General features: G+C 39.3%; 1 protein-coding gene across 1 annotated transcript in view; it reads left to right on the top strand.

Annotated features, from left to right (window-relative positions):
* VWA8 (von Willebrand factor A domain containing 8) overlaps window positions 1–13170 on the top strand; it is a 179620-nt gene extending 166450 nt beyond the window's left edge. Inside the window, exons 42-45 of the mRNA XM_050333094.1 lie at window positions 675–833; window positions 7384–7482; window positions 8671–8909; window positions 11295–13170. Of these exons, the coding sequence (XP_050189051.1) occupies window positions 675–833; window positions 7384–7482; window positions 8671–8909; window positions 11295–11403 (606 nt within the window). The 3' untranslated portion in view covers window positions 11404–13170. The remainder of the gene's footprint in view (window positions 1–674; window positions 834–7383; window positions 7483–8670; window positions 8910–11294) is intronic.
* The last annotated feature ends 362 nt before the right edge of the window (window positions 13171–13532 follow it).

Here is a 13532-nt window from a genome sequence, read left to right as displayed (position 1 = left end):
GGAATCGAACCCGGGTCTCCGCGGTGATAGCGCCGCGCCTTTACCACTAGACCACCAGGGGCTCCATGCTAAATAAAACACGTCCCTTAAATGTACTGTGCCAAAAATTGTTAAAACAGATGGGATTTGTTTTCAGGAAAAAATAATGGTTTCACCTTTAAAATAAAGAAGAAACTAGTAGTTAATCAGAACAAGATTTCAAACATTTTTGGAATGTTATTAACCTCAGCAGACAAGTTTTTACAGTCTTATATGACTCCCTGTTAGTACTGGAAGCCAAGGAAAAGTATTTCCATTATGAGCTTTGGCAGAAAGAGCAAATTTAAGAGTCTCCTTACTGAAATAAAATGTGAAGAATCAAAGCTGAAAGAGAAAAATATTTTCCTGACAAATGTGTGGAATTTTTTGAGGTATATTTTGTTTCCAGTCATTGAAGGTGAAGGGAAAGAATGAACTATGGTATCTGTCAAGGAACTGATTTGAAATAAAAAAAGAAGTTAAAATGTTTTTGTTCTTTACAAAAAAAAAATTAAAAAATTGTTTTCTCAATACAATTTTCTTGCTTCACAAAGCACGTTGAGTTTGCTTTCTAAAATGTTTTGTTATTACTTGTATGTATGATGTTTAGCTTTCCCATTAATATTGGGGTCTGTTCTGTTGTGTTTCCCTGTCAGCCTGGGAGCCCTCAGCAGAAACCCAAACGCTTGCGCCTGGTGGTGGATGTTTCTGGCAGCATGTACCGCTTCAATGGAGTGGATGGACGGCTGGAACGCTCCATGGAGGCTGTCTGCATGGTCATGGAGGCTTTTGAGAATTATGAACACAAATTCAAGGTAATTGCAGCTGAGCTAGGAGCTCTGTGGTTATTGCACAGGCTGCGTGGAGCAGTGGAAAAAGTGCTTCAGCAGTCAGTCTAGCCAAAGAGCATTATTCATTCCCACAAGGAAATGAAGACAATAATCTATTTCTAGCAACCTGGAAAGTAATACTAGTGAAAGGATAAGAAACATTACATGTTTCAGTAGGGGAGGATTCAATCTAAGACTTTAAGATTTCGATTTAGTGAGATTTGCTGCTTTTTTCTGGTTTTATCTGTTTCTTTGAGCAGAAATGCTTAAGCCTACAGAACACAAGTAAATAGTGAGTTACTTACTTCAGGACATGCAAAGATGCTCTGCCATTCCATCTGCCCAGAGTACACACAACAGTACTTTATCATGAGAAAAGACCAAACTTCTTTGTTCTTATTTGTGTTCTCTTCCAGTTACCTAAAAGCAAGAAAAAAATTTCTTGTACTGAAAGATACTAGTTCCAAATGTCATTTAATGGTAGCCTGCAAAGGAAATGTAAATAAATTTAATACCCTTTTTGTATAAATAAGCCTAAACAAGGTTAAGAATATGTTTCTTTAACCATACAGAAAAGAGTAATGGCCAGTCTCAAGTTAGTTCTGGACAGATTCACTGTTTAGTGGAAGAACAGAAATGCCCAATACTTTTACTGAAGAGCATCCCAAATGTAAGAATTAAAATGCATCTAAAGGAAATATAAAATCTCACAAACAAAATTAATAGAAACCTAGTCCAAATCAATTCAGTCAGGTCTGCTTCTCATTGTTCCACCAACAACATAATCCTTCAGGTTTCTGCTCTTCCATGGAATCTCATGTACAAAATAAGGCCGTATGGAGGCATGTGCTTCTAGAATGTCTTAAGTACAATCATGCAGACTTTTACTTTTCAGGGGAAAAGGCTATAAAAGGAGAGTCGTTGTTTTTAGGCTACTTTCCTAAGGAAATCAGGCACATGCTCCCATCCTCTCTGGCAGTGATGCTTTCTCACCCTTAAGCTTGCTTAAACCAAGCGCGTTGCATAATTACAAACAAATTGGAACTGTAGTTTTTTTCCCAGAGCCACTGCGTTCCTGCAAATGTAATGAAAATAGGCTGGGTAGAAAGTGATGCTCCATAATCCTCTTGGAGGAAAAGGCTGTAATTGTTTTAAAATATCACTGACTCCATTCTGTAAAACTGTTGACAATCCGAAAGATGCTGCTAATTTCTCTCAGGACAAAGCTGAAGGTTTGGTATGTCTGCAAAAATAGCATACACTTCTCATATCTAAAAGAGGAACCATTTGAAAAAGATAGAAGAACACACAACTGTGTAGTGTGCAACAAGAAATCTACAGTTTATCACTTTTTTCTTTCCTTCTTTTCCTTATCCTTTTCTTGACTGGTTTTATGAAAGTAGACTTTCTTGGCCTCCAAATATGCCTGTTGTTATCTATTTCTGTTGTAACTCCATCTGCAAGAGTCACAACAATATATGCTGCGCATTTGAGGGGTTTCTTGTACAATGTGTTGAACCAAAGGGATCGTCAGGCTTGTTGAACAAAGGGATTTTACATAGAAAAGTTCCCTTCTGCTATCTAACTGCAGGGAAAATTTTGGAAAGCAATTCCTGGCTTTTGCTCAAGATCACTTTTCTGATGATGCTTGGTTTAGTTCTCTCATAAATATGGTTTTGAATTAGTCAGATGGGCTTTTCCTTGGCTGTTTTATCCTACTAGCTGAACTTTCTCCGTGAGTGGTACACTTTGCTATCATGGATGATGCTGATTGTCTCATTGGTCTTAACAGCATGACAGAAGGTAGAAAATACTTTCTCTCTGCCATCTTATAGAAAAGAGCTGAGTATTGGGTATGTGACTGTACCAAGCAGGTAATGAAGTTATACTTCATGAAAGGGCAGACAAGTGCCAGCAGGTATTTGTCAGCTTTTTATGCTTGCGTGGGACATCCTCCCTCCTTCCATTTCCCATAAGTGCAGGGAGTGATTCATTGCTTGTCAAGGCCCATTGCACAGTCGGGAAATCCATTTAAATTAACAGCCATGTTTCAAAACCCTCCTCCAATGTCCTCTCATCGTGCTTCCTCTGAAGTGCTTTATTAAAGAAAAGAGTGGGAGTGACTGAGATAATATAAACCACATTGTCAGTCTAATCCTAATAATGGAGGTTAAATATGTTCCTACACATGCCCCTTGGCCCCTTTAAATGTGTGGATGCATCCCCTATACATGTAGGTTATAATAAGCAAGCAATTTCGCAGGATTAAATTTCGTTCATCTTTGGTTCATCTCATTTGAGGTGCCAATTGTTTGTAATTGTACATAAGGGCAGTTTGTTCTTTATTTTATCTGAGGTGCATGTCTGTCTCAAACTGCATGGTTTTATATCACTCCTGATTACCATCATTTGCACACATGATGGCAGATTGAGGAGGCATGTCCAGTGAATTATCCAACAGCAGTTTTATGAAACCTTTAAAATATTGTGACTCAATAAATAGCATGTTATGTAACTAGTAGGAAAAACCTGACTTATTATTTATAGCTATATTAAAGGGATATTGCAGCTTTTATATACCTGTTTCAGCATTTCACATTTGTAAAATCTACTATGGAGGCAGCACTGCTAATTCAGGAAAAGAAGAAATGGTCCACATTCTTGGCAGAATAGTTTCTTTTAAATAATTAAAAAAAGGTTTGAAATAAATTCAGGGGGAAAAAAATGTTTAGTGTTGTCCAAAGAACAGATGAATTTATAAAGGTCTAGCCCTCCAGCAGAGTTCTGCCTAATTCACACTGCCTTCTACATTCAGCACACATCTTCTTTCAGCTTTTTAAATGCCTTCAGAAATTAATCCTTTTGGCATGGCAGCTGCAGAAGACAAAGTCTTCCATTTTACCCATTTTAGGCAGCAGCAACCATCAATTCAGTGCAAAATGGGACAGTGGAATAGAGATTGTTTTAAGCATTCCTTATGGAAAGAGACCAACAAAATGATGCTGTTTCAAGAGATGTATTTATGTGTTGTGTACTCACAGCTCTGAATAGAGCAGTTCTTGTCTCGGTGTACCTGAGGCTATTGGAAAACAAGCCACTGTGTACCACAATAATATATTAATTGAATTAAACCTTCACTATGGCAAACATGTATTTTGCTACTGGATTTGTCCTGAGGGTCTTTGCTTGCAATCTATTTTGTAAAACAAAACAAAAGTCAGTTCCAAGTAAGCTCATATCACAGCTCTTCTCTCACCAGTAACTCCATCCACATAAACTCTCCTAGGGAATTTATGAGAAAAAAACCACCATATTGAATCCTTGCTTTTCAAAGGCCCTTCTGTGCTCATCTTTAGCTATGGCAAAGGAAGGAGACGGGTTTTGACAAAGCCTTCATGTGCCTGTATGTGTTGGACTCCTGGTTGGCCAGGGCTATAAAGCTGTCTGCACCTTTTCTTTACAAGGACTGCACCAAGATAATATGAAATCAAAAAGGGTTCATTTGCTAGAACACAAATCAGGAGGTAATAATTTACTGCAAGAAAACCTGGGTGAGAGATTTAAATTCTTTGCCCTTTCAGAGTGATTTTCACTGTTCCAGTTTTACTACTGTCCCAAACTCTGTACTCCTAAATTGTGAGAGATTCCATACATTCCCCTGGGCAAACATCTCCCTTCTGTCACTTCTAAAGCTTGACTGTGAGCCTACTCACATCTCTCCTTCCCAGGGAGGGTCTCCCAGGCTGCAGTCCTGTGTTGACTTAAGTCAGCCAAGTCAGTGCACTTACATTCCCATCCTGTCCTTTGCTGGGGCACGTGCACTCACAACCTCACAGTTTGGGGAGCTGAGCTGCCCCAAAACAATTTCACACTCATTAGGTTTTGGCTACTCCTGGTCCTTGACTTAACTTCCAGAGGGATCAGAGGACCATGAGGACCAGCACGTGAGGGCTGGTGACCACAGGCCTTCTCTTCCACAGCACGGCAGGATCTCACTCTTTTTTTCAGTAAGCCCTGCTTGACCCAGAATGCAGCAGTCAGGATGAAGCAAACAGCCACTTCTTCTTCCCTACTGCTTCACCAAACATTTTAAAATCACAACTAGCGTAGTAAGCTGTCAGCAAACAAGGAAACTGATAACATCTGTTAAAGATAAGCATAGTACTCAGGTGCACGCATGGGCACACACAAAGAATAATAAGCAGCTAGCTGAGAAGGGAGCAGACAGGACATGATGTTCCCAGGTGTTCCCTTGACGTGCCTGCAATAGTTTGCTCACATCATTTCAGCCTCGCCTTGCCTGTACCCAGGTTGTACGTTCCCACCTTGTGCAAGAATGTGGAGGGGGCCCAATTGTAGGGTCAACATCTAGTGTTTCATCTCGGAGCTGCAGCAATTCGCCTTATACAGTCTGTCACATTCAGTTTAAGCTCAGGCTTCTTGAGATGAAAGGTTGGTCTGTTACTGGTATATGCCAAGAACCAAAACGATATTCCCAAATGGCAAAGTTTGGCTTATTCCCATGAACTCAGTATGGCAGAGCTGATACCAGAACACCCAGTGTGAGACATCCAGGAAGCCAGAAAGGAGCTTTCTACAAAGGGCTTAAGCCTTTTTACACAAGAGAAGGACGGTATTTTTCTTTTCATAGTTAGGTTGTTGATTTAAAAGTGATGCTGAATACAGAACTGCTCAACAAAGGGCGTGCAAGGTTTCATAATTAAGAGCCTACCCTGAAGATGTGTGGAAATTTCTGACATTGCATAAGAACCATGAGCAATGTGTATTTTCTGCTCCATTAAACCTCTGCTTTATTTAGTTCCTCTGATTTGAATTATCTCTAGGTTTTAAAACAACACTCATGCACACACTCCTTGTGTGTGGTTCAGGATTTATTAAACAGGATTTATTCTTGTTTTAATTAGGAAGTATGCTGAATGTAACCTCAGCATTATTCTCAAAATCTGTATATTTTCATTTGCCGTGTCTTTATATTCATCAGGAAAAAGAGAGTCTGAGGTATTACTGCTGATAAGAAATAGGTTTTGAAGAGAAAACATGTGCCAGACTGGAAGCTCTGTGTGAGGCTGAGTGGTAAATACTAGACATGGAAATAAAAAGGAGAACAGGAATGGAAAAAGCCAACAAAGCAGAAAGAAATGGAATTGTATGGTGACTAGATTATATAAAAATTTTCTAGCAGAAAGAAGTCTGGGTAATGTGAGGCTGTCATAAAATGATCTGACCTTGGGTGAAATAATCTACAGTATGTGGCATGTTTGCTGTTTCACAGAGGGAGTTGTCACCTTTAAAAGTGTTGTTCCAGCTGCTATAGCTTTCTTTCAATATATTTTTAAGCAAATTGGTGATGTGGAAACAAAAAGAGCTTTGTCTATAAAGAATGCCATTTCTCCACTCTCTAAGACCTGACATACCGAATAAAGTGGCTTTCATTAGGGATGAAAACACAGAAAAACTTTGAGGAATAGACCTACCTTTCACCAAATGATTATATGGGAATTAGGGATGGTGAACCCAGGAGGGATCTGTAACAGTACATGAAAAAAAGAAAACAGAAAAGCAAAATATTGCATAAGGGTTCCCTGTCAACTAAAGGCAGGTCTGTGCCAGCTAGTCAGGGGGAAATATAGGAATGTTCATCCTGAGGAATTGCCAACTCAGGTCTCTCTGGGCTCAGGATCTGTAAACTCTGCTCTGTCGCTTGGTGCAGACAGCTCTTAAATCCACTTTCGTCCTGCTTATGAATTCTCCCTGGAGTGATTGCCACATCCACAACACAAGGGGTAGGTCAGGACCTTGCCATAACTCAGCTTGTCTTGGTTTTCATTTAACAACAATGAAGCTTTCACATAAAACAGAGACATTCCCAATATTGCATTATTTGTTCAACAAGATATTGGAACTGTTACAGTTCTATATGTCATTTTTGGAGCATCTTTCACAGGAGAATCATGTGCATGCCATCTCTTTTGAAAACATACAGAGGCTCTTGGAATGCATTTCTCTACTTACTGTCAGCAATGGCTTTGATGTGTTATGCACAAAAATAAGAAGTGCTGATTTCCAAAAAAGGGCAGCTTGTAATACCTTTTTTTTTTTCAAAGAAGAATGAGGTCACCAAAAAGGTTCATCAAACATAGAAGCTACTGTCAAACAATGTACTTCTTGTTTGTCAGACTCCAGAGGATGAAAATTGCTGCTTTAAAAAAATTCATGGACAATGGGAGAGGGCAAGGTCTTGATCTTACGCATCACTGCTCTGCAGTTGGTGGGATGTTGTGAAAAACAGACCATGGAAATAAGTAACTTTTCTTTAATTTCATTATATAGCAATTCTTTCCCATGTTTTCATGTCAGTGAGAAATTAGTTCCCTTATGCAGCTCATAAACAGAAGCAGGGAACAGTATATGGGTTTTCTTGCTGAAAGCAAATTGCCTTTGATCTGTCTTATATCATTGTGCCCCAAGGGCCATTTGTGACTAACAGATGACTGATGACGTTTCTTTCTTGTAGTACGATGTTGTTGGACATTCAGGAGACGGCTTCAACATCGCGTTGGTTGGGAGTGACAAAGTTCCCAAGAACAATAAGCAAAGATTAGAGATTCTTAAGGTAAATTCTACTGATAAGTGATATTGGATAATTAAGGAGTTAATAAGTAAGTGACTGCAAAAATAAAATTGTGGGTGGGTCACATGATGCAAAACATGAGGAGAGAAAATAAAAGAAAGACAAGAAAGCAAAATCTGTGTATTTGCATAAAATTGAAACAGGATCTTTCAGAGACATGGCAGAGAACAAATTGTACCAAAAGAGTAGAAGCCAGGTACACCTTTTTCTGGACTGCTATAGTCATAAATGTGTAATTTTGACTATCTGCCAAAGAATAGGGGAAGTTCCAAGCATTATATAATGATATACATAGCTCTGCCTAAACTTGTGGTGATATTATTAGTGCATAAGTGACTAATTTGAACTATAGAGAGGTCCCAGGTCAATAATTTAGCCTGGCACCTTCAAGAAGTTATGTATCACAGTAGCAGTGGAAAAATGTGTCAATGCTAGATTGAAAACGTGTTAAATCACAGTTGCAAAGTGAGTGTAGTCACCAAAATTTTCCTGTACTAGGATGAAGAAAAATTGAGTATATTATTGTATAGTATATATATGGCAGCTTGATAGGTTAGAATTGTGTATTTGAGTTTCCTTCAGAAATTATTTTTGAAAGATTGGGAACTACTTCAGTTAAAAGGACTGAATTTAGTAATGTCTAATATTCCTTCTGCATAGGAAAGAGCTTCATCAATTGAAACAGTGTATTTATTTAGTAAGAGCTCAAACAAAGTGTTTCATAACTTTTAAATCTGACTGCCACTGTTATAAGTCAGATATTTTATAATAACTGTGACACTACTAGGATTTGGAACATTATGAACAGGCAGGAGCTGGTCACGGTATTAGGAAACTAAGCCCCAATTTCTTCCTTAAATACATAGGAATGTAGCTACCCAAACTGCAGCTGACCGAAGTATTTTACCTTCCCTAGGGCCTAGTCTAATTAGGTCCCTGTGTGGGTTTTGATTGTTTGACCCACTGTGTTTTTAGGAAGTGCTGCCTGTCTTCTGATATATTATATACAAAAAGCTGCACCTTCTGTTGTACCTGAAGCACTGTCCGCATTTCTGATGCATCCCCTCATACAGCAGAACTGAATATTTACTCCCTCCTGTGCTAGCTGAAACGAATGTTTATTCCTAAAGTCGTCTTACGTATTTCCATGTGGTTATGCTGTGCACACAGACTATGCATGCCCATGCCCAGTTCTGCATGAGTGGAGACCACACCTTGGAAGGGACAGAGCATGCCATTCGTGAAATTGCCAAAGAAGAGGCTGATGAGTATTTTGTTATCGTTTTAAGCGACGCAAATCTTGAACGATACGGTATTCAGCCTTCAAGGTTTGCCCAGGTCTTGACCACCAATACTCAAGTCAATGCTTTTGCCATATTTATAGGATCTTTGGGAGACCAGGCAGACAGGTGAGTACGTTTGTTTTATGCCTAATACCATTTGCTTTCATATGTCATAAATATAAACTATGCTCGTATTGCAGTGAAGTTTGGCATAGTTGGCCCTGCTGCTGTTATGCACTAAGGTTTTGAACGTGGTATCATAAACTCATAGAATGGTTTGGGTTGGAAGAGATCTTTAAATACCATCTGTTCCAATCCTCCTGCCATGAACAGGTATGTCTTTCACTAGACCACATTGCTCAAAGCCCCATCCAACTTAACTTTGAACACTAGCAGAGACAGGGCATCCACAGCTTCTCTGGGTAAGGATGCACTGTGCCAGTGCATCAACACCCTCATTATAAAAATCTCTTCCATGTCTTCAATCTAAATCTACCATCTTCCAGTTTAAAACTGCTAAACCTTATCCTATCATTACAGGCCCCTCTGTGAAAAGGGGCCTGTACTGGAGAAAAGTCTCACTCTGTCCTTATGAGCCCCCTGTATTTATTGAAAGTCCTCAGTAAGGTCTTCCTGGACTTTTTTCTTTTCCAGGCTGAACAGCGCCAATTCTCTCAGCCTGTCTTCACAGGAGAGGTGTTCCACCCCTCTGTCCATTTTTGTGGTCCTCCTCTGGACCCTCTCCAACAGGTCCATATCTTTCCTGTGCTGAGGATCCCAGAGCTGTACACAGCACTCCAGGTGGGGTCTCACAAGAGTGGAGTAGAGGGGCAGAATAACCTCCCTTGACCTGCTGGTCACACTTCTTTTGATGGAAGAAATCCAGGTTATAAGTGGCTTTCTGGGCTGCAAGGACACATTGCCAGGTCATGTCCAAGTTTTCTTCCATTTTTTTGATTATTATTATTATTAATCTACTAGTGAGAAGCTCTAGCTTCTGACTTGTGTCAGGAAGCAGACTGGCTTGTGAGTCCCACAGACATCCCTTGTGGCCAGCTAGTTGAGGGTGTTCTGTGCATCCGAAGGGGGCAGCTGAAGCCATCCTCCCACTGGAGGATGTGCACTACCCCCTTATGCAATATCAGTATGTAATGATAACAGAGACAGGATGCCTTTGTCATTGCCCAGTGTGTGGTTCCAATACATGTAGGCCTAAGAAAAGAGAATAAAACGAAAGAAGCTGGAGTTTAATAGTCTGGGTTTAGTTCTACTACATAATTTCACTTTCAATTGCTTGGGCACAAGGGAGAAAAAGGAAATTATATCCCAAGTGTCCTTCCAGGTTCTACATCCACTGAGGACAAGTACATGCAGGAAAAGTCCGGTATAGCCACATAAATCAACATTGTCTTTTCTGCTTCTGCTTGAGTCTTCAACTAGAACAGAGTGAGAGAAATCCCAAGAGGAATTGGCCCTCAGTACATAATTTTAATCAGTAAAGGGTTGAAAGATACAGCTGCACAGCCATCATTGTGGCTGCATGTCTGTGCATCAGAGCTACATTATGTGTCAAAAGATAATCCATTTTGAAAGATGATAATCATTACAGAAAGTCTTTTTACTTTTGCTAGGAATTGGGGAAAAAAAAAAGGCATTGACCATATCCTGCTGTGTAAGAGATCTTATAATGGCCTAGTTCACTGGATATGGAAAGTGCACACAATGCTGTCACAGAAATGCATTTCTATGTACGTGGAAGTCCAAAATTAGACAAAGCCTTCCTGTAACTGCTGTGGGGGAAGGAGAAGGGAATTCTCTGTTGCTGCTTTTTTAACAACTAATTTTAAAAGTGAGACTGCTTACCATTGGAGGGATGGTGTGGAGTATAAATTCCTTTAAAAAGCAGTGAAAAATAAATCCCAAACTTGCGAACTGTATGTGAGGGAGATGGAGTTTGTAACATGCGTCTAGTTTAACTTTTTTAAGGGAGGTTAAGCTGGGAATAAAAACGTGTTTGATTAATTTTGGGAGAAAAATACATTTCCATCTAATCTACTGCAATCTCAGAGAAGAAATATAAAGAGCACATTTAGAATCACTGGAGCTGTTGAACTGAAAGAGCTGAGGGTTCATGGTAGTCGATTTAGAGTGTCTTCATTTCCAGTGAAAATCTCTAGCTGCCATCAGCAAGCCAGTTTGGTGACACCTCATGAGGTCACTGATACCTTGATCAAAATGGAGTTTTGGCACATCAGAAAGAGGACCTGGATAGAAATCTCTGGAAACATTCTTGTTTGTCTTACTGAAAGGATCTCTGTGCCTTAGCTGCTCTTAGCATTTCCTCCCACTGCTGCTTTCCCAAACCTTTAATTGCATGGTGACAGCGATGTGAATGGCATGAATTGGGAAGGTATTCAAAGGGAAAACATCCGTTCTTAAGGAACCCTGGCTTGTGGTATGAAAGATAATTTGAGATGGTAATTGTGTCTTGTCTCTCATTCTGCTCCTTAGGCTGCAGAGGATGCTACCAGCAGGTCGGTCTTTTATTGCCATGGATACCAAAGAGATCCCCCAGATTTTGCAGCAGATCTTCACATCTACCATGTTGTCAAGTGCCTAAGCATCACTGATGTCGCAGTGTATGAATTTAAAGAAGAAACTCACTCTTGTTGCATATATAAACCCTAAAGCTGAGGATAAACACATTTATTAATAAAATACATACTGTTCTCTGATCAGCAAAGCAACCCAAATCTACACGACAGCCAGGCTGTAAATTTTCACCCAAAATCTCTCAACCGACTTAGCACATTCAAAGAAATGCAGCGGGGCAGAGGATGGCAACAGAACAAATGTTTTTCCGGAGGGGCAAACAAATAAAGGACAGTTTGTGATCATTCCTCACTGCTGTGTTGCCAGCAGTACAGTATCATCTCACCCTACCTTATTAAATACGGTTCACTGGGATTTGGTAATATTATGCAAGGCAGAGCCAGGCAATCTGTTGCAGTGTTTTGCGTGCATATGTTTGAATGATCTCTGATTTAAACAGGACTGCTCTTGTCAGGCAGGAAACCCTTCCTTCCTCTGCTGTTGCTTTCTTGTCTTGAGGAGCATCGGGGCTTCACCCCGATGTTAAGAACAATGGAGCAGTTTGGAAACAATGATTGTCACATGTAAACATTCATTATCTGATCAGGCAGAGTAGTCAGATGTAGAGAAAGTGGCTGTTAAGAAGGAAAACAAAATAAAAATAGATTCGTTCAGTTCTGCCTGTGAAAGGTGAGGGGAAAGGGTCTTAAGAACACAATAACCAGTATTTCCAAGGAGAGGGACTGTTGTAGTGGCTCCTTTGCATGGCTGGTTATGCTGTCCCACTGCACTGTTGTACAGAATCCCTGGGATGGCCTCAGCACATGGGGTTGACTTTTATGTATGGAGACAAAAAAGTTAATAATGCTTTTCTAAAAGCTCATTCATGGTCTGTTTTTCTTGCGCCTTTTGAAAATGAAACTGGAAGAGAGATTTAGGCATGAGAAAATAAGTTATTTTATTATAAAGGAAGAGGAAAACATCTATTTTAGCAAGATATCTGTCTGTGTTAGAGTATATTTAATATCCAAGTTAGTTATAACAACTTACTTTGTAACTCAGTCGGTTGGTGTTTGATCTGTCCCATGAGATGGTAATTACTCTTTATCTACTAGAGAAGAGATATTTTGTAGTTCTTTGGGAACAATGGAATACTTGATGAATCGAATGTATGATTTATTTAAGCTGGGGTGGGGGATGTGCATCATTACTGATACTTTACTGATATTAATTTGAAGGTAGCTGAATAAGAGAAAATTCAGGAAGAGTACTTTTCAAAATCTGAAGGAGGAATTGCAATTCTTCTAATATTTTTGTTAATCCTGCAGTTGCTCAAACTGCACCATGAGCAGTATGTTTGGAGGGGAGGAGGCAAATAAATTCGGTCTTGTTAAATACAATCATTGGTGTTTTAAAGAGTCCATCAGTCCTGCAGCAAAAGTCTTTACCAGAGCATCAAAAATGTGCTCTATTTAGGATGTGTTTCAAAGTCTGCTCAGCTTTCAAACTCCTTATGACGAGAGGATGGAAGACATTTTTCAAAGGCTTGTTAGTATTGTTATGATAGCTGTATATGTGAAAACAAAAAGGGCTGAAGATGCAGTTCCCGTTTGGAGAGAAGGTAATTGGGAGGAGAGGGTTGAGAAGGTTATCCCTGTTTGGGACAAATGCGTGTATACACACATACACATAGATACTACTACTAAGGGGAAGTGCACTTCAAAATAAAAATACCTTGGTCCTGTAAACTTATGCTGAGCTACTACATGCAATAAAGAATTGGCATATTAATAAGACTGTTAGTAAGTATGTTTTTACTTGGAAATTCCTTCAGCACTTCTGCTTTTATTGCCAGCAGTCCTGAAAAAAAGAAGAGTTTTATTACAGTTAATTAGGAAGCTCACTATATGCTTTCTAGATGACTTGAGTGGATAAACTTTCTTACCTCAGATTTACTTACAGTAAAATACTGTTATCTTTATAATAAAAAAATTAGTGCTATTTAAGGGAAACTCTACAGTAAATCAAATTTTGAACCTTTTGTTTGATTATCCCTATAAATTATATTTCATGTCATGCTATTTAAAATTATCCTTCTGCAGTGTTTGGTTTTATTCTTTGTTTCAGAATATGCTTGTTGTCTTTCAGTTCATGTTT

This window comes from Myiozetetes cayanensis, unplaced genomic scaffold, assembly GCF_022539395.1.
Source record: "Myiozetetes cayanensis isolate MyiCay16 unplaced genomic scaffold, myiCay2020 scf5-8, whole genome shotgun sequence".
Taxonomy (NCBI): domain Eukaryota; kingdom Metazoa; phylum Chordata; class Aves; order Passeriformes; family Tyrannidae; genus Myiozetetes; species Myiozetetes cayanensis.
Note: the sequence above shows the minus strand (reverse complement) of the source record. Positions and strands in the feature narration are given on the sequence as shown.